Source organism: Scyliorhinus torazame, chromosome 7 (assembly GCF_047496885.1).
Source record: "Scyliorhinus torazame isolate Kashiwa2021f chromosome 7, sScyTor2.1, whole genome shotgun sequence".
In the NCBI taxonomy this organism is placed as follows: domain Eukaryota; kingdom Metazoa; phylum Chordata; class Chondrichthyes; order Carcharhiniformes; family Scyliorhinidae; genus Scyliorhinus; species Scyliorhinus torazame.
Genome location: NC_092713.1, coordinates 105285002 through 105306722, shown reverse-complemented (window position 1 = coordinate 105306722; position 21721 = coordinate 105285002). Strand labels below are relative to the sequence as shown.

The 21721-nt window shown below is 46.5% G+C and overlaps 1 protein-coding gene across 6 annotated transcripts in view; it reads right to left on the bottom strand.

The window, feature by feature from the left end:
- Positions 1–5902: 5902 nt before the first annotated feature.
- The window catches only part of odr4 (odr-4 GPCR localization factor homolog), a 181699-nt gene continuing 165880 nt past the window's right edge, over positions 5903–21721 (bottom strand). For 4 of the 6 annotated variants that reach the window (XM_072511214.1, XM_072511213.1, XM_072511218.1 and 1 more), the window contains 2 exons: positions 7339–7460; positions 5903–6036 (listed from right to left, as the gene is read on the bottom strand). In XM_072511214.1, the coding sequence (XP_072367315.1) occupies positions 7383–7460 (78 nt within the window). In that variant the 3' untranslated portion in view covers positions 5903–6036; positions 7339–7382. The remainder of the gene's footprint in view (positions 6037–7338; positions 7461–21721) is intronic. The other 2 variants (XM_072511217.1, XM_072511219.1) reach the window with 1 other exon arrangement.

Below are 21721 nucleotides of genomic sequence, written 5' to 3'. Positions count from 1 at the left end.
TTGCGATTCATCAAATACTGAAGCAGCCCATGCCCAAATGCAGCAAGAGGTCCATTCATTTAAACAGCCACAGTAGGGTAACTCCAGGATATTCTTTGGCCAAATAGGAGTTAAAATTCTTTAATTACTCTTTGGCACAGCACTCAGCTTTGGTGTGAGGAAAGCCTTGCTTGCCAAATTGGACAGCTGCTTACAATTTATCAGCACAAATTTTGCCTGAATTAAGTTTTTGAAAACTATTCTTCAAATAATTTTGAAAAATAGTCAGAGATTTTGTTAAAGACTAAGTGGGAAGCATTCCACCATTTTCTTTTAGTGAAACATCCTTGTGCACACTGTATTTGGCCCCAGCATACGGAATCTCAGTTTTGGGCAAGAATAACAAACCTGAGCCCGGCTTGAGAGAGGTCAAGGCCTTCAAAGGCAATCTTTTAAAATAACATAAAAGACAATTCAATAGATAAATTTACACATATTGTGAAAAGTGTACATTTTTATTTGAAACTTTATTTTGTATATAATGTTTTACCTGTTACTCAGAAAAAAGTGGCTTTTTAAAAAAGGGGATTTGACTAATTGGATTGGTCAATAAACCATAATGGCAAAAGTTTTTTCTATTACGAAATGTTCACATGTTTAAATTCATTTCCCCATTATGGAAGCTATTGACAGGTTTCATTGTAATTGTTGACATCACAAGTTTTACAGGGAGTACAAGTTATGTGCAAGATTTTGTAATATATAGCGTAGGCTGAGTTAGAAAGAAAATAAATTTCATGATTTCTTCTGATCGATTTTGTCCTTCATTTTTATATCTGATTTAAGGATTATGTCTATTGACACAACAGAACACTCAGAAAACACTTTAGTCAAAGGAGAGCTGCAGGCAGTTCATGAGACACAAGTTGGCCATCTCTAGCAACTGCATAAAAATTAGATGGCTAAGTTAATACAATATGCTGACAAATTGTATAGTGCATTGTAAAATCATTTCATTGCAACTACCATGAACGGTTCACCATCTAATGTATCAATGCCAGTACATCTCAAAGAAGCATCTCAAAGTCAATATTATCTATTATTGTATATTTAAGTGTCGTCTATGAAGTGATCCATTAACTATCACTCTGCACTCTAGAACATTTAAATGATAAAATAGCCCATCAGATTTGGATCAGGTTATTGAATCTAACACGAGTTGGATAAGAGGTGTAGGGCCATGGAAAACATTTAGCATTACATGGAAGCAAATTAGCCATGTGACCCATATGAATGGGCCGCACAAATGGCCTTCATTCATCTCAGTGGGCTGCAAGATTGAAATCAGGTTGGTTCACTAATCATGACCCCATTTAATACACGCTGAATATTCCGTAAAAAAAAAATTTTCTTTTTTTTTTTTAAAAAAGATAATTTAAAGTGCCCAATTCTCTTTTTCCAATTAAGGTGCAATTTAGCATGGCCATTTCACCTACCCTGCATATCTTTTTGGGTTGTGGGGCTGAGAGCCACACAGGCACGCGGATCGAACCTGGGTCCTCGGCGCAGTGAGGCAATAGTGCTAGCCACTGTGCCACCGTGCCGCTGAATATTTCATAACGAGTTATAGAAAATGTTTAATAATTTATATATAACTATTAACTTCAAATGGTATGAACAAAATAAATATTTACACTTGGACGCAGAGGGAGCGCATAGCTCTTAGTCAATGTTGCATGCAATCAGCATGCACCTCACATCACTTGCCCTTGCTTTACATGAACATCGGGAGCAAAAAAATCCCGGGGATGGAAATCAGTGGCAACCCTGTGTGTGGGCAACTATCAACAAAATGTCTTTTGGGTTGCAGGTTACCCACCATTGCTATGCAGACATGGGCCTGTAACTTGCTCGGAATGGCAATCATTGGTGGATTGCTACTCTGTAGGGACGTCCTCTGCTGGAAGGAATATCAAAGCCACTGTCCCGCCCAACCTGCATCAATGAGTCTGGAACAGCAACGCACATCCCTGGCTGCAGCAGCGAGGTGTAAATGGAGTGCAGTGAGGGAGGTCATGCCTTCTTTTTACAGCACTAGTTGCGGTAAAGCAGGTGAGTTTAAAGGGACTATTGAAAGGGAGATTGTAAATTTCAAAGGTAAGTGAACAGGATCTTTCAGGTGGATGTAAAAAATCCTCTGGTACTATTTAAAGAAAGAGCAGGGAAGTTATCCCCGGTATCCTGGACAATATTTATCCCTCATTTAATATAACAAAAACAGATCATCTGGTCATTATCACATTTTTGTTTGTGGGAACTTGCTATGCACAAATCAATGGCCAGACTTCCTACATTACAATGACTATACTTAAAAAGTGCTTTATTGGCTGCAAAGTACTTTGGGATGTCCTGTTTGTGAAAAGTGCAACACAAATGCAAGTTCTTTTTGTCTCAATTCCCTTAGTATCCAGAAATCTATCCTCGTGGGTACAGAATTCCTAAGATTCAAAACCATCTGTACAAAGAAATTTCTTCTCATCTCACCTCATAACGGTTGTCCCCTTATCTTAAAATGATGATCGCCTAGTTCTAGATTCTCCAGTAAGGGGAAACAGCCTCTCAGCATCTTGTCTAAATTACTAATATTGAGTGTATATATCTGAGGCCCAAAGTGTGATCCGAGTGCCACTCAGCCAATTACACTCTTAATACTTCATTCATAAAACTATTGTAAGATAGAATATACACCTTTACTTTGGTTGGGCACATCCAAAACATTTGATTTCGTTCAACAGAATTCAAAGGCATGACCAAGATATTATTGTCAGCAATAGAGTTCTATTTTCGGTACATGGAGATGATATAAAGATGGATCACTCTTCTATACCCAATCCTGTTTCTGGACACGTGCTGGTCCATGGGTAGCATCAATATAGTCTACTTGGAGTTCCCAGTGAATGGCATATTAGCAATCCATCACACTGCAGTGTATAGCAAAAGAGACAGTTGACCATCAATAATTTAAGGGTGCAAACACATAAAACAGAGGAACAAACAGAGGTCCAATCTGATTCTGCTCAGTTCTTGATCTGATCCACGTCAAGCAGGGCTGATCCTTTCTGCGCTCTTGCACTTTCTCCCTGTAGCAATTCCTTGTGCTACTTGGCAGTCAACTTCAAATGACAACTGCCACCTGGATGCAGGTTGACTCGCCTACCCTCTTCTAAGTCAGAGAGACTTTACCAGACAGGGTAATTTACAAAGAAATAAAACATTTTTAAAAAACTTCTCTATTTCTGCTAGGATGCCTTGTTAAAAATAGCTAGACACACAAGCTGTCCTCTTCAACATCTGACTGGATAGAGACAGAAATAATTCTGGTCCATATCCCACATCCTGAAATTTGGATCCCAGGCAAACAAACCAGCATTGAGTACAGCACACAGAGTGTTTAATTTATTAAAAGCAGCTTTGCTGTATTAATTGACTGATTGTACATTTATTCTGCAGACAAAATTCACTACTAACTGACAATAGACAATAATCAGTGCCTTCCTAGCTAATTTCTACTTTGCTATGGCTGGTAGCAACTCTGTGCAGCAGTGTACACACTTGGCCATGTATAAGGCTGCAGAAATCACAGGCACATTTTAAAAAAAAATGTGCATGCACTTCCAGACATAGGCTATATGCATTCACAATAATTGCTTAAAAAAATCTTTCTGAATTACAATGAAATTGGCAAAGTGAAGTCATTTGTCAAATGTCAGCATTGCGACATCAGGTTACATAGTTAGAAGAGGAGGCAAGTCTGGCCTCATCTTGGTCTGCATATTCGTGGAATCGGGCTGATTTGGGAAGCCTTTAATAAGTATGGGCAGGACCTGATTTTAGGCGTCATGCCCCGATCCCCATTTCTGGAAATATGTGCTGGCATGAGAGAAGGGTAGCCAACTCGAAAGCAGCACTCCCAACCTTGCTGACTCCATTGTGGGGGTGGACATTTCAAATCTTCCAACAATTTTGATGGAATCAGGCCCTGTTCTGTTGGGAAAGGTGGCTCACTACACCTTAGAGGAGTTGTAGGGTGCGTGGGAACACGAGTCCTGAGATGGCAACCGCAAAAAAAGCCATTCAATAGTCCCGTTGAAATACATTGCCTCTTACCTGCTTATAAAGCTGTCAATCAATCACAGCCATTCATAGAATCCCTACAGTGCAGAAGGAGGCCATTCAGCCCATTGAGTCTGCACCGGCCCTTGGAAAGAACACCCTACTTAAGTCCACGCCTCCACCCTGCCCCGTAACCCCACATAACCTTTTGGACACTAAGGGGAAATCTATCATGGCCAATCCACCTAACCTGCATATCTTTGGACTGTGGGAGAAAACCGGAGCACCAAAAGGAAACCCACACAGACACAGGGAGAAAGTGCAAACTCCACACAGTCACCAGAGGTCTGACTCGAACCCGGGTCCCTGGCGCTGTGAGGCAGCAGCGCTAACCAAAGCATTATTATTGAAAAAATAAATAAATTTAGAGTACCCAATTCATTTTTTCCAATTAAGGGATAGTTTAGTGTGTTCAATCCACCTACCCTGCACATCTTTGTGTTATGGGGGCAAAAGCCGTGCAAACATGGGGAGAATGTGCAAACTCCACACGGACAATGATCAAGAGCCAGGATCGAACCTGGGGCCTCGGCGCCATGAGCCTGCAGTGCTAACCACTGCGCCACCTAACCATAATATTAATGATAAAAAGTTATTATCCTCTTAATCTTGTCGAAGTAAAACATTGGCATTGAAAAAAAAACCTCTTAAAAAACATCATATTATTACAAGGTAATAAAGATGTCAACCAAACAAGCCATCACACACTCCAACATTACCTGTTAAGTTGCAATATGAGCATTTCTTGGAGCTAAGCATACATAATGAAGCATTCGGGAAAAACAGATGTCTGGCCATCTGTTCTAACTGCTACAACAAGGCCAATGTCCCAGTAAACGGAGGCAGGCCTTGGAGGCTGCTTGCCCCATCATGCGTTTGCCTCCAATACTGCTTCAGGCCTATGGGCCCGACTTTTTGCTGCCTCCATCCCCGTAATGGAAATATGGTGGGTGGGGACCTCCTTAACTTTCACGACTCATGCTTCCCATTTCCTTCAGGAAAACCTGATGTCTGTAAATTTACTTCAACTGTCTGTTAACTCACACTTCGCAGAAGGGTTTAATGAAAAGTGATCAGTAGCAGCAGTCTTTTAAAAAAGAATTTCCCTTGCCGAGCTCATTTCTGCCCGAAATGAAGATTAACAACCTTAGAATTTGAAGTCATTTTTTTGAGAAAAAGCTCTGGTCTGCTTTCAGTTGGTCCCCATGCAGCAGCCAAGTAACAGAAAAGAACTGGATGAGTGCACATGTCAGGTTTGGGAGAGATAGCAGACAAATTGAAACAATATCTTTTTAGGTATATAAAATTTAGAAACAACATTCATATACCTGATTAATTACTGCCAGGTTATGAGCTTCTCAGCTCAGTAGGTCTCATGCTATATGGAGCCAAAGTACACTGGCTACATTTGGATTGCATAATGGACAAATCTAAAGTATTTTCTGAACACCTAGACTGACATCTGTAAACGTAATACACCCGAGGGTGGTTTCTGATTATCTGATTATTTATAGACTGCAGTACCTAAAAAAGACGGAAGATCATAATCAGGCAAAGAGAGATACAAATGCTTGATTTATACTGTAATTATAATTCTCCAACAATTTCAGTAGGTCCAAGAACAATATCAAAGTGGTCACTTTTTTATATATTCAGATTCATTATCAACTATGACAGTCAATATTGATGAAAAGACCTGTCCATTCTGTGGTATTAATACAAGACTAAAAACTGCACCAAAATCTATTGCTTCTCTCTCTGTGTAATGCTTTTATTCAAATGGAGCTGAGAATACAGTTTCAGTCAAAAAAGCATGGGAACTGGATCTTATATGTTCCTTGAAAAAGGAGTTTGATTGCTGTTAATCAGTGTTCAAACTGATGCCTGTAACAGAATAAAAGAAGTTAGTTCAAAATTCCTCATATGCGTGTTACATTTTTTGTAAAACTGCATAATTTTAATGCTTTTAATAAAACCGTACTACTTTCCCAAAATTGTAAGACCAGTTTCGGACTATTGCCCCAACCACCTATCAGGACATTCCATCCCCTGAGATGTTAGTTGGTGTTTGCAAAGGAATTGGTTAAGCTTTATGTCAAATGTTGTCATGTGAGGCAGATCTTAAATGCTGCTATCTATTTAAAGAATGTAATTTCAACATGTGAGCAATGTTGGGGCTTCAAAGTAAGATTCTGAACGGATCATTGTTTTATCGGTTTAGCTTCCCTTTCGTGTATGTGTAGATGAAAGCACACAATTAATACTATGGGTCTGATTGCACATTGAGTCTTGCTATCAACGTTGACAGAGCCTGCCTCTTTAATCTTTTATCTTGCAGGAGCGCATGAGAAAGACTGAGTGCCATCTTACAACACTGGGAAATTCCACAGGCAAAGCTAGCCTGTGAAGCAAGGGGGAGGAATTTAAATCATGCTCACAATCTTCCACAAACAAAACTAGACAAATTACCAAGTAATCTGTTTTACTGGTGTAGTTTGAAGGATCAAGGTTGGTGAGGCTACCAATACTACTCTGTTCCTTTTAAAGAAGTGACATGTATTCTTTAACATCAACTGCCTTTTGAGATAGCTGTAAAGTGTCAGCTTAGTTATGTGCTCAAGTCTCTACAGTGGGGCTTGATGGCATGCCTCTCTGACCTAGAACAAGAGTGCTGTCAGTGAGCCAAGGTCGCCAGTGTAATCAGAAATATTGCTGTTCATCTAGTGGTGAAATTACAGTTGACGCCTTATGCACATACAGTCAAATACATGCTAAGTGTGATACTAGCACTACAGGGATTCCTAATGATATTTAAAAAAACAGAAGCACTAAATTTTGTTTTTAACATTCAACATCTCTCTCTGATGGGTAGGGTTCTTTGCCAGCGAGTTGAAACCAAACCTTCTAGTATGACCCTACATAAACAACACATTGCATGGGAATTATGTCATGGCTGTTTCTATCCCACCAAAATTGAGGAACGAACCCAGTTCACAGTGGCGAAGCAGGAATAACTATGATGAAATACCTGGCCACTGATAGTAATTGCTCATTGGTTGTACACCCAAAAAGGCACCAAGAGAGGATCAACGGCCTTTACAAGTAGGACCTGGTGAGTATTTCTACTGTGAAGACTTTAAAGTAAAAATTGGTCTTTAGATTAGACACTGGGCAGGATTTACCTACCATTCCGCTGCGTGTGTTTTGGCGGGGGAGGTGGCCCGCCAGCATCATCTACCGATTTCCCGTTGATAGGACCCTCGCCACCGGATAACCCATGTGCTGGCATGGGATCGGAATTCCCCGCCCTTAGTGTTTAAAATATAAGAAGTAAAGTAGGGTGGACTAATATATATTTAAAATCTTTAAACTAGAGGAAGAAAAGTAAAGGGAATAATTTAAGGGCAATTCATGGCAGGGCAGCTCGATCATGTGCAATGCTCCTTCTGTGGGAAGTCAGGGACAATTCAAGTGTTCAGGGCGGCCATGTGTGCAGGAAGCATCTTCAGCTGCAGCTACTCGAATTCAGTGTTACAGACCTGGAGCTGTCTCTGGTGTCACTGTGCAGGGCTGAGATCTTCTTGGGCAGTGTATACAATGAGGTGGTCACACCAAAGGTAAAGAACGCACAGGCATAAAGGGAATGGGTGACAGCCAAGCAGGAAAAACACTGGGTAGGTAGTTCAAGAGTCCCAGGGATCATCTCCTTCTCTAACAAATATTCCATTCTGTCACTGCTGGGGGAGATGGTTACTCAGGGGAATGCAACAAGATCCACATCTGTGGCACCACCAGTGGCTCAGCTGCGTTGGAGAGGGGCAGGGGGCAGCAGAAAGAGTGGGAGAGCAATAGTGAAAGGGGTATCTATTGCATGGGAAACAGATAGACATTTCTACGGCCACAGGTGTGACACCAGGAACATATGATGCATTATTGGTGCAGGGGTCAAGGATGTCACTGAGCTGCTGCAAGACGTTCTTCTGGTGGATGGTGAACAGCCGGAGGTCATAGTCCATATCGAAACCAATGACATAGGTAAAAAGGGGGATGCGATCTTGCAAGCAGAATATAGGGTGCCAGCAAATATATGAAAAAGCAGGACCTCAAAAGGTAGTAACCTCGGAATTACTCGCAGTGCCATGTGCTTGCAAGATCAAAAATAGGAGAACAGACCAGATGAATGTTTGACTGGAGAGATGGTGTAGGAGGGAGTGATTTAGCTTTCTACGGCAGTGAGACTGATTCTGGGGAAGATGGGAGCTGTACAAGCTGTACAGGTTGGACTCCAGTAGGGCTGCCATCAATATCTTCGCAGGGGCATTAGCCAGTGCGGTGGGGAGGGTTTAAACTAAAGAGGTGCAAGATAGGAACCTGAGCATGGAGACACAAGAGAGGGAAACAAAGATAGAAATGAAAGATAGAAAAGTAAAAACAAAAGTAGAAGTCACAGGAAACAAAGTCTAGTTGCAAACATGATCATAGTACAAAGGAAAGTATACAAATATTAAAAAGACAAGTCTCAAGGCACTGTATCTGAATGCACGGACCATTTGCAATAGGGTTGATGAATCAACAGCACAAACAGATGTAAACAGGTATGATATGATTGTGATGAAGAAGACTTGGCTTCAAGGCTGGGAACTGAATATCTATGGCTATTTGATATATAGGAAGGACAGGGAAAAGGAAAAGGAGGTGGATTAGTGTTGTTAGTAAAGGATGAAGCCAATGCAATAGTGAGAAAGGATATTGGCTCAGAAAATTCAGATGTAGTATCAGTCTAGGTGGAGCTAAGAAGCAACAAGGGGAGGGATTCATGAGAGAGAGTTGCCTATCAGCCTCCAAACAGTAGTGGTATGGTAGGGGGTGGCATTAAACAGAAAATTAGGGCTTCCGGTTGCGGCTATGCCTAGGTAGGTCGCACGTTGGGCAGCTCCCGCCGGGAGCAGACTTTTGGGCTCTCCAGCGGGGCCCCAACGGCAATTGATCGACGGCTTCCAGTGTGGGAAGGTGACAGCAAGGTCCCCCCGACATTATATGGATTGGACCAGCAGTGGAGCGGTGAAAAAAGTGATCTTGGGGCAGCAAAAAGTGCGAGGGAGGAAAGGCAAGATAGTGACGGGTGGAGACCAAGCAGCATGGGCGGTGGTCACAGGAGCAGCAGGAGTTTCTTAAACGCTGCTTTGAGGAGCTGAAGACAGAAATGCTGGCGCCAATGAAGGCGGTGATTGAGAAGCTAGTGGAGACCCAGAAGACCCAAGGGGCGGCGATCCGGGAGGTGCGGCAAAAAGAAGGTGGAGGCACACGAGGCGCTGCACAAGAGGTGGGCGGAAACATTTGAGGACCTGGAGAATAGGTCGAGGAGGAAGAATCTTCGGATTCTGGGTCTCCCTGAAGGAGTGGAGGGGCCCGATGCCGGGGCATATGCGAGCACGATGCTCAATTCGCTGATGGGCGCTGGAGCTTTCCCGAGGCCCCTGGAGCTAGATGGGGCTCAACGGGTCCTGGCAAGGAGACCCCAAGCCAAGGAGCCGCCAAGGGCTGTAGTGGTGAGGTTCCACCGCTTTATGGACAGAGAGTGTGTCCTGAGATGGGCCAAAAAATGTGCGGAGCAGCAGGTGGGAGAACACGGAGATACGAGTTTACCAGGACTTGAGTGTGGAGGTGGCTAAATGGAGAGCTGGTTTCAATCGGGCTAAGGCGGTGCACCATCGGAAGGGGGTGAAGTTCGATATGCTGCAGCCAGCGCGATTGTGGTCACGTTCCAAGATCGGCATCACTATTTTGAAATGCCCAATGAGGCATGGAGCTTTATACGGACTGGAAAGTTGGACTCAAATTGAGGGTTTATTGTGCGGGGATGTTTACTGTGTTCACTGTGTTTATTTTGTTTGGGGAATGTTTTTTTGGTTTGAGTGCTGGGTGGGAGTGGGTGAATGAATGGATTTGATGTGGGGGCTGTGGGGGAGTGTGGGCGTCGGTGTTGGAGGGGCAGACCCCCAAGAAGGAAGAGGGGGAGTGGAGGCTCGGGGGTGGGAAGTTGGGGTAAGGCCGCAAAAGGAGCTGCGCCAGAGGGGGCGGGGCGGGCTCAGGAAAGCGCGGGCTTTTTCCCGCGTTACGGAAGGACGGGGGTGGGGCCGGGGTTGCTGGAGAGGACCGCGCACTGACTGGGGGGTCGATGGAATGGCGGGAGAGGACGGGGTCAGCAGGAGTCAGCTGACTTACGGGAGTGTCATGGGGGGAGCAAAATGGCTAAATGCGGATCTAGCGGGGGGGGGGGGGAGGGGGGGGAAACAGGGTTGCTGCTGCATTGGCCAAAGGGGAGCTGGAAGTAGGAGAGGTGGTCGGGGCGGGAGTCCGCTGCCTGGGGGACTAGAGGGTGTGGGAGTCGCGGGCGCGTGGCTGGCTTAGAAAAGGAGATGGCTAGTCGGCAGGGGGGGGGGGGGGAGAAAGAGTAGCTCCCCAATCCGGCTGATAACTTGGAATGTGAGGGGCCTGAACGGGCCAGTCAAGAGGGCCCGGGTGTTCACGCACTTAAAGGGACTGAAGGCAGACGTAGTAATGCTCCAGGAGACACATCTGAAGGTGGCAGATCAGGTTAGGCTGAGAAAGGGATGGGTAGGGCAGGTCTTTCATTCAGGGCTGGATGCGAAGAACAGAGGGGTTGCAATACTGATGGGGAAGCGGGTGTCATTTGAGGCAATGAATATTGTAGTGGATAATGGAGGTCGATATGTGATGGTGAGCGGTAGGTTGCAGGGGGTGCGGGTGGTACTGGTGAACGTATATGCCCCAAATTGGGATGATGCCAGATTTACAAAACGCATGCTGGGTCGGATTCCGGATCTGGAGGTAGGAAGCATAATGGGGGGGACGGGACTTCAACACGGTGCTGGACCCAGCACTGGACCGCTCTAGGTCCAGGACGGGTAAGAGGCCGGCTGCGGCCATGGTGCTCAGGGGGTTTATGGACCAGATGGGGGGAGTGGATCCATGGAGATTTGTCATGCCGCTGGCCAGGGAATTTTCCTTCTTTTCCCACGTCCATAGAGCCTACTCCCGGATAGATTTTTTTATTTTGAGTAGGGCGCTAATCCCGAAAGTGGTGGGAACGGAATATTCGGCCATAGCCATCTCGGACCACGCCCCGCACTGGGTGGAGCTGGAGTTGGGGGAGGAGAGGGACCAGCGCCCGCTGTGGCGCCTTGATGTGGGATTATTGGCAGATGAGGAGGTGTGCGGGCGGGTGCAGGGGTGCATTGAAAGATATTTGGGGCCCAATGACAATGGGGAGGTGCAGGTGGGGGTAGTCTGGGAGGCGCTGAAGGCGGTGGTCAGGGGAGGGCTAATCTCCATTAGGGCCCACAGGGAGAAGAGAGAGGGATGGGAGAGGGAGATTTTAAGGGTGGACAGGAGGTATGCAGAGGCCCCCGAGGAGGGGCTACTCAGGGAGCCACGGAACCGCCAGACGGAGTTCGACCTGTTGACCACTGGGAAAGCAGAGGCACAGTGGAGGAAAGCGCAGGGGACGAAGTATGAGTATGGAGAGAAGGCGAGTCGGATGCTGGCACACCAGCTTCGTAAGAGGGAGGCAGCGAGGGAGATAGGTGAAGTTAAGGATAGCGGGGGGAATACGGTGCGGAGTGCGGTGAGAATAAACAAGGTATTTAGGGACTTCTATGGGGATCTGTACAGGTCTGAGCCCCCAGCGGGGGAGGAGGGGATGCGACGATTCTTAGATCGGCTGAGGTTCCCGAGGGTGGAGGAGGAGGAGGTGGCTGGTTTGGGGGCGCCGATTGGGCTGGACGAGCTGGCTAAAGGATTGGGGAGCATGCAGGCGGGGAAGGCCCCGGGGCCGGATGGGTTCCCGGTTGAATTCTGCAGGAAATACGTGGACCTGCTGGGCCCGTTGCTAGTGAGGACTTTCAATAAGGCGAGGGAGGGGGGACCTTGCCCCCGACAATGTCTAGGGCACTGATCTCTTTGATCCTGAAGCGGGATAAGGATCCACTGAAATGTGGGTCGTATAGACCGATCTCGCTCCTCAATGTTGATGCTAAGTTGCTGGCAAAGGTGCTGGCTATGAGAATTGAGGACTGTGTCCCGGGGGTGATTCATGAGGACCAGACGGGATTTGTGAAGGGTAGGCAGCTAAATACAAATGTGCGGAGGCTCCTCAATGTGATTATGATGCCATCGGTGGGGGGAAAGGCAGAGATAGTGGCAGTTATGGACGCGGAGAAGGCCTTTGACCGGGTGGAGTGGGAGTATCTTTGGGAAGTGCTGCGGAGGTTTGGGTTCGTGGAGGGGTTCATCAGCTGGGTCAGGCTGCTATATAGTGCCCCGGTGGAGAGTGTGGCTACGAATCGGCAGAGGTCAGAGTACTTTCGGGGCAGGGGTGCCCCCTGTCCCCCTTGTTGTTTGCACTGGCAATTGAGCCTCTGGCCATGGCACTAAGGGAGTCCAGGAAATGGAGGGGACTGGTCGGGAGGGGGGAGGGGGGGAAGAGAGAGAGAGAGAGAGAGAGAGAGAGAGAGAGAGAGAGAGAGAGAGAGAGAGAGAGAGAGAGAGAGAGAGAGAGAGAGAGAGAGAGATAAACACCGGGCGTCGTTGTATGCGGACAACCTGTTGTTGTACGTGGCAGATCCAGTGGAGGGGGTGGCGGAGGTCATGCGGATCCTAAGGGAGTTTGGGGACTTTTCGGGGTATAAACTCAATGTAGGGAAAAGTGAGCTCTTTGTGGTGCATTTAGCGGACCAGGGAAGGGGGATGGACGAGCTACCGCTGAAGAGGGCAGAAAGGAGCTTTCGGTACCTAGGGATCCAAGTAGCTAGGAGTTGGGGGGCCCTGCACAAGCTCAATTTGACGTGGTTGGTGGAGCAGATGGAGGAGGATTTTAAAAGATGGGATGTGCTGCCACTTTCACTAGCGGGAAGGGCGCAGTGGGTTAAAATGACGGTTCTCCCGAGGTTTCTCTTTGTGTTCCAGTGCCTTCCCATTATGATCCCCAAGGCCTTTTTCAAAGGGGTAGGTAGGAGCATCATGGGTTTTGTATGGGCGAATAAGACCCCGAGGATGAAGAGTGTGTTTCTGGAGCGTAGCAGGACAGGGGGGGGGCTGGCGCTGCCGAATTTGTGCAGCTATTATTGGGCAGCCAATGTGGCGATGATCCGTAAGTGAGTAATGGAGGGAGAGGGGGCGGCGTGGAAGAGGTTAGAGATGCCGTCCTGCAGGGGCACGAGCCTGAGGGCACTGGCGACGGCACCGCTGCCGCTCTCGCCGACAAGGTACACCACGAGTCTGGTGGTGGCGGCAACGTTGAAGATCTGGGGGCAGTGGAGGCGACACAGGGGCAAGGTGGGAGCCTTGGTTTGGTCCCCGATTCGGGAGAACCATCGGTTCGTCCCGGGAAGGATAGATGGGTGGGTTCGGAGCTGGCATCGGGCAGGGATTAGAAGAATGGGGGACCTGTTCATAGATGGGACGTTTGCGACCCTAGGGGCGCTGGAGGAGAAGTTTGGGTTACCCCCGGGAAACGCTTACAGGTACATGCAAGTGAGGGCGTTTGTGAGGCGGCAGGTGAGGGAATTCCCGCTGCTCCCGGCACAGGGGATTCAGGACAGGGTGATTTCAGGTGTATGGGTTGGAGAAGGCAATGTTTCGGCGATTTACTAGGAGCTGAAGGAAGAGGAGGCCTCGGTGGAGGAGTTAAAGGGCAAGTGGGAGGAGGAGCTTGGGGAGGAGATAGATGAGGGTCTGTGGGCTGATGCCCTGAGTAGGGTTAATTCTTCCTCCTCTTGCGCCAGGCTCAGCCTGATACAGTTCAAAGTTACTCACAGAGCGCATATGACAGGGGTGAGGCCGAGTAGGTTCTTTGGGGTGGAGGACAGATGTGAGAGGTGCTCGGGGAGCCCGGCAAATCACACCCATATGTTCTGGTCGTGCCCGGCACTGGATGGGATTTGGAGGGGCTTCGCGAGGACTATGTCCAACGTGGCGAAAGTCCAGGTCAAGTCGAGCTGGGGGTTGGCATTATTTGGGGTAACGGACAAGCCAAGAGTGCAGGAGGCGAAAGAGGCCGGTATTCTGGGCTTTGCGTCCCTGGTAGCCCGGCGGAGGATTTTGCTATTTTGGAAAGAAGCAAAGCCCCCTAGCGTGGAAGCCTGGATCAATGACATGGCAGGGTTCATCAAACTGGAGAGGATAAAGTTTGCCTTGCAAGGGTCTGTGCAGGGGTTCCTCAGGCGGTGGCAACCGTTCCTAGACTATCCAGCGGAGCATTAGGAGAAGGTCAGCAGCAGCAGCAACCCAGGGGCAGGGGGGTTCTCTTTTGGGGGGGGGGGGGTTGGGTGGGGTGGGGGGGGGCTTCCCTATTGGTGCTTTTGAATGTCATATGGGGGGTTATTGTATATGGGGGAAACCCAATGTATAATTTTTGATTGTAGTGTTCATGTTTCTTTTTTTTGTTTGGGGGGGGGGGGGGGGGGGGGGAGTTTGTAGAGAATCTGTTGAAACATTTGAATAAATATATATATTTTTTCAAAACAGAAAATTAGAGATGCACGTAGCAAGGGTACCACAGTAATCATAGGTGCCTTTAATCTACATATAGACTTGGCAAACCAAATTAGTGATAAAACTGGTGAATAAATCCCTGAAGAGTGCATGAGATTTTTCTTAAATTAGCTATGTTGAAGAACTGACTAGGGAATGGGCTATCCTAGATTCGGTATTGTGCAATGAGAAAGGATTCATTGCTAATCTTCTTGTGCAGGATCTTTTAGGGAAGAATGGCTATAACATGATGGAATTCTTCATTAGGATGGAAAATGAAGTACGCCAATCTGAAACTAGGAAAAATCTGCACAAACGAAACTATGAAGGTATGAGACGTGAGTTAGTTAAGATAGAATGATGAACTTCAATAAAAGGCATGATGGTGGATAGACAATGACTAATATTTAAGGACCAAATGCATGCAACAGTTATACATCCACTTCTGGTGCAAAAATACAACAGGAAAGCGGTCCAACTGTGGCTAATAAAAAGAATTAAGGATAGAATTAGATGCAAATATGAGTTATATAAAGTTGCTAGAAGAAATAGCAAGCTGGACATTGGGAATAGTTTAGAATTCAACAAAGGATAACTAAGTGATTAAGAGGGAGAAAATAGAGTGTGACAGTAAACTTGCAAGGAACATAAAAGTGAATTGTAAAAGCTTCTGTAAGTCTATAAACAAAAATAGTGAAGACAAATATAGGTCCCTTATAGTCCGAAATGGGAGAATTTATAATGGAGGACAAGGAAATAGCAGAATCATTAAACAAGTACTTTAGTTGTGTCTTCTCAGAAGGAGACACAAATATATCCCCAGAAATGCTAGCGAAGCAATGTCTAGTGAGGAGGAGGAATTGAAGGAAATTAGCATTCATTAAAAAAAAGTGCTGGAGAAATTAATGGGTCTGAAAGCTAATGAATTCCCAAAGCCTGATGATCTACATCCCAGGTACTAAAGGAGTGGTCTTGGAAATAGTGGATACGTTGGTTGCCATCTTCCAAAATTCTGTAGATTCTGGAACAGGCCCGGCAGGTTGGAGGATGGCAAACATAACCCCTATTAAAAAACGAGTGAAAGGGACTTCAGGTGACGGCGGGCGGGAGGTAGTCGCACATTGGAGGGCTCCCATTCGGGAACGGCATTTTCGGGATTTAACGCCTGGTCCCGGGGCAACGGAGGCGGCAAAAGCAGGGAGAAGGCACAGTGAAGGGAAATGTCGAAAATAAGTTAAAAAAACGGCCGTGAAAAAAGCGGGTGAAAGTCCGTCGGGGAGTGGAAAGGTCACCGCGGGGACGGCAAGAAAAGTGGAGTCTGGGGCACCAGGGGAGGCCGCATTGCCCACGGCTGAAGAAATGACTAAGGTGATGGCCATGGAACTCGAAAGGCAGTTCACAAAACACATGGAGGCAATGAGGAAGGAGATGGGGACGGTATTGAAAGTGCTGGTGGAGGAGGCGATTGCCCCGGTGAGGGCGGCGATATTGAGCGCAGTGGCGGAGGTGCGGGAGCAAGGCGAGACACTGAAGGAAATGGAAGAGACATTATTGCAGCACAGTGATCAACTTACCCCGATGCGAAGGAGATGCGGAAGGTGATAGAGATCAACAAGGGTCTGCGAGCCAAAATGGACAACTTGAAAAACAGATCCAGGCGACAGAATCTGAGGATTGTGGGTCTGCCCGAAGGAGTGGAAGCCCCGAGGCCGACTGAGTATTTTGCCACGATGTTGGCAAAGCTATTGGGGGAGGGGGATGATCCCTCCCGATATGAACTGGATTGGGCTCATCAGTTGTGGAGGCCCGTACCAAAGGAGAATGAGCCGCCAAGAGTAGTAACTCTGTGTTTTCGTAGGTACAGTGTGAAGGAGAATGTCCTGAGCTGGGCAAAGCAGAAGCAGGTGGTGCAATGGGCTGGAGCTGGTATACGCATATATCAGGACTTCACGGTGTAGCTGGCGAGGAGGCGGGCTGCCTTCAGCCGAGTGAAGAAGGCACTGTACATCAGTAAGGTGCAGTGCGGCATATTACACCCAGCTAAGTTGAGGGTGACCTACAAATCCAACGACTTTTATTTTGGGACGGCGGAAGCAGCGGAGGAGTTTGCGAAGGCAGAAGGACTGTGGCTGAATTGAGAAATGGTCATGTACCGATGTAGCCTCATGTAACTGTATTTTTTCACTGCGTGCTGGTGTATGTGCTAAATGAGCTAACGTTGTATATATTTGGACAAGGGAAGAGATGGGACTTTCACTTGCAATGATGTTTCTTTGGGGGCTTGGCTGTGTATGCGGGGTTTGTGTGCTAAAGGGGATTTCTTGGTTTTCCTGGGACCGGGCAAGGGGGAAAGAGACCCGGGCGGGGGCCTCCACGCTGGCCGGTTTAAGCCGGCCAGTGAACGGGAGTGAGGTGGGGGGAGGGGCTGCGGCCATCGGCGCCTGGCAGAACAGGTTCCAATGAGTCTAGCCGGGGTAGAAAGTTGGGGGGGAAGGAACAGAGGTTGGGGGGAGGAATTTTATAAGAGGAAGTGGAAGGGAGTCGCCGGGGGAGGGGGGTTTACAATTCATGTGTGTCATTTACGGTACTCTTTCGGGGATTGGATGGCATTGAATGTTAGGGAGGGGGGGTGGATTCTATAGGCCAATGGTGACCATAGGCGATTCCGGATTACTTTTTTTTTTCCTTTGTTTTTCCCACAGTGGGAGGGTTTGTTTTATTTGATGCTTATATTGTCATGTGGGGCATCGTTTGGGGTGGTGGGAGGATGGGATCGTTGTTGTTGATAAGGGGATTGACTTTGTATTTGTTACCGTTTATCGCTTGTTGGCGGGGTGTAAATTCTGAAGAAAATGTGAAAATGGAGAACAAAAATATTTTTTTAAAAGAAAGAAAAAACAGCAAATTACAGATTGGTTAGCGTAACATTAGTAGTCTGGAGTATATTATAAAGGATATGTTAACAGGACACTTAGAAAATATGAAAAAGTTTAGATAAAGTCAACATGGATTTATGAAAGGGAAATCACATTTGACAAACCTAATGGAATTTTTGAGGATATAACTGGTAGAATAGATAAGGGAGAACCAGTGGATGTGGTGCACTTGGATTTTCAGCAAGCTTTTGATAAATTCCCACATAAGATATTAGTTTTACTAAAGTAAAGCAGATGCGATTAGGAGCAATATATTGGCATGGATTGAGAATTGGTTAGCAGACAAAAATCAGAGCAAGAAGAAATGGGTCCTTTTTGGAGCAGCAGGTGGTGTTTAGTGGGGTACCATACGCATCAGTGCTTGGGCCCCAGCTATTGACCATATATATCAATGATTTGGGTGAGGGGACTAAATGTAATATTTCCAAGTTTGTTGGCGACATAAAACTAAGTGGGAATGTGAGTGGTGAGGAGGATATAAAGAGGCTTCAAGGTGATTTAGACAAGTTGAGTGAGTGGGCAAAATACCTGGCAGATGAAGTATAATATGGACAAGTGTGAAGTTATCCACTTCAGTAGGAAAAACAGAATGGTAGATTATTATTTAAATAGTGATAGATTGGGAAATGTTGATGCACAAAAAGGTACCTGGGTGTCCTTGTACACCAGTCATTGAAAGCAAGCAAGCAGTTAGGAAAGCAAATGGTATGTTGGTCTTCACTGCAAGAGGATTAAAGTACAGGAGCAAGGATGGCTTACTGCGGCTGTCCAGGGCCTTGGTGTGACTATACCTGGAGTATCATGTATAGTTTTGGTCCTCTTAACTAAGAAAGGATATATTTGCCATACAGGGACCGCAGCGAAGGTTCACCAGACAGATTCCTGGGATGGCAGGATTGTCGTGTGAGAGATTAGGTTGACGAGGTCCGTAGTCACTGGAGTTTAGAAGAATGAAAGGGGATTTCATTGAGATGTATAAACTTCTGACAGTGCTGGACAGATTGGATGCAGGGCTGATATTCTCCTTGGTTGGGGTGTCTAGAACAAGAGGTCACAGTCTCACGATACGGGATAGGCCATTTAAGACTGAGATGAGGATAAATCTCTTCACTAAGAGGGTGGTGAATCTGTGGAATTCTTTACCAGAGAAGGCAATGGCGGTCAAGTCACTGGGTGTATCTAATAAGGATTTCCAGACACAAAGGTTCTGGCGCTAACGGGTATTGATGTGGGGGGTGAAGTCTGGGCCATCTGCCGTGCTTCCATTATGTTTATGCTTCAACTGTTTGTCTTACAAATACAATTAAAAAGTTTACTCATTGCGTTTATTCGTCAACTGATTTAGTTAACTTTTAAATTGTATTATCATATAATGTACAGTGCAGAGAGAGGCCATGCGGCCCATCAGGTCTGCACTGGCCCTTGGAAAGAGCACCCTACCTTTTCTTTTCTTTTTTAAATTTAGAGTACCCAATTCATTTTTTCCAATTAAGGGCCAATTTAGCGTGGCCAATTCACCTACCCTGCACATCTTGTGAGTTGTGGGGGCGAAACCCACGCAAAAACGTGGAGGATGTGCAAACTCCACACGGACAGTGACCCAGAGCCGGGATTGAACCTGGGACCTCGGTGCCGTGTGACAGCAATGCTAACCATTGCACCACCGCGTTGCCCAGAGCACCCTACCTAAGCCCACGCTTCCACCCAATCCCTGTAACCCCAGCTAACCTTTTGGACACCACGGGGTATTTTAGCATGGCCAATCCACCTAACCTGCACAACTTATAATAATAATCTTTATTATCACAAGTAGGCTTGCATTAACACTGCAATGAAGTTACTGCGAAAAGCCCCTGGTCGCCACATTCCGACATCTGTTCGGGTACACGGAGGGAGAATTCAGAATGTCCAAATTACCTAACAGCACGTTTTTCAGGACTTGGGGGAGGAAACCGGAGTGCCCAGAGGAAACCCATGCAGACAGGGGAGAAACGTGCAGACTCCGCACAGACAGTGACCCAAGCTGGGAATCGAACCTGCGACCCTGGCACTGTGATGCAACAGCGCTAACCACTTTACTACCATGCAGCCGAGGCAGGAATTGAACCCGGGTGTCTGGAGCTATGAGGCAGCAGTGCTAAGCACTGTGCATTGTATTTATCCTTTATCTGATAAGGATATAAATTTTGCTACAAACCCCTGTACAGTGTGAGAAGTCCTTGGAAGGGCAGCGGTGTGTTTGGCTGTCATTTTCTTGTTATACTAAAAGCAATGAGTCCGGCCGGGATTTTCCCGGTATACTGGAAGTATGTCCCTTTACCCTATGTACTGCTCAAAGCGGTGTTTCTGGTGGTGTGAGAAAACTGGTGCGTTAAACCAGCATTGACCGTTTCCCAGTTCCCCAAAAACATGGGATGTGGAGGAGCCTGTTTCTCATTATAAACATAGAAAATAGGAGCAGAAGGTCATTCGGCCCTTCGAGCCTGCTCCGTCATTCATTATGATCATGCCTGATCATCCAACTCAATAGCCTGTTCCTGCCTTCCCCCCCATATCCTTTGGTTCCCCTTCACCTCAAGTGCTATAACTAACTGCTTCTTGAAAACATACAATAATTTGAACTCAACTACTTTGTGGTAACAAATTCCATAGGCTCACCACTCTCTGGGTGAAAAAATAGCTCCTCATCTCTGTCCTAAATGGTTACCCTGTATCTTCGACTGTGACCTCTGATTCTTGATACCCTACCATAATAATAATACTCTTTATTGTCACAAGTAGCCTTACATTAACACTGCAATGAAGTTACTGTGAAAAGCCCCTAGTCGCCATGCTCCGCGCCTGTTCGGGTATGTCCAAATTACCTAACAGCACGTCTTTTGGGACTTGTGGGAGGAAATATGAGCACCCGGAGGAAACCCACGCAGACATGGGGAGAACGTGCAGACTCCAGTGACCCAAGCCACGAATCGAACCTGGGACCCTGGCGCTGTGAAGCAACAGTGCTAACCACAGAGCTACCGTGCCGCACATCGGGACCATTCTTCTTGCATCTACCCTGTCTAGACTGGTAAGAATTTTATAGGTTTCCATGAGTTTCCATGCTTTCACCAAGTCCCTGTATAATTGCAGCAAGACAACCCTGCTCCTGTACTCAAAGCTTTTTCGCTTTGAAGGCCAACATACCTTCTTTACCAACAATAGTATTCAGATCATTCACAAAACATTAGCCATGATGGGGACCTGAACGGCCACCCACTAGATATTTGGCATGAGAATGACGAATGCTGGGACCTATCCTGGACCTCAAAGAAGCATAAGTGGTGGGATAAACAGAGGAATGGAAAAGAGGAGAAAGGATGGGTGATTCTGTGTAAATATTGCCGCGGTATGAGTCAGTCATGGAAATCAGAGATAAGGGGGTTGACTCAGAAAAAGAAAGAATTGTACACAGAATTGAATAAAGTGACCCCATGTGTACACCCCATTGTCGTGAGCCCGGCCACAATTATTACTGGATTAAGTCCAGACCACAGGATATTCATGATCATAGATATCTCAAATTGTTTCTGGACGCAAAATCCCAGGACAAATTTGCATTCACTGTAGAGGAAAAATAGTATACATGGGCTAGAGTCCCACAGGGGTTCCACAGCAGTTCAAGTATCTTTCACCAAGTAATGAGTGGAGCACACCAACCCTCGGATTATCAGATATGTACCGGCCGTTCCATCTACACTGCAGTAACGAGAGAAACTTTGATAATGCAGTTCTGGTACAGTAGCATGGTGACCAAAAACACCTGGTGGCATATTACTCCATCCACCAAGATGTCTGCAGTCGGCAAGGAACTTCCCCATTGTATACCAGCACCAGGCTGCGCAGCCTGGGCAGTCTGTGTCAGTGAACCTGTAGTATTGACAGGACAAGTCATCCTACATACCCGGCACACACTGGTAGAACTACTAAACACAGATAGATAACGCTCAGTTTCAGTAGCCGAAGAGCCGCTCGGGAGACAGTTCTGATTTCCAAAGGTAAGTCTGTACAGATAAGAGATGTGGAACAAACCCCACAGA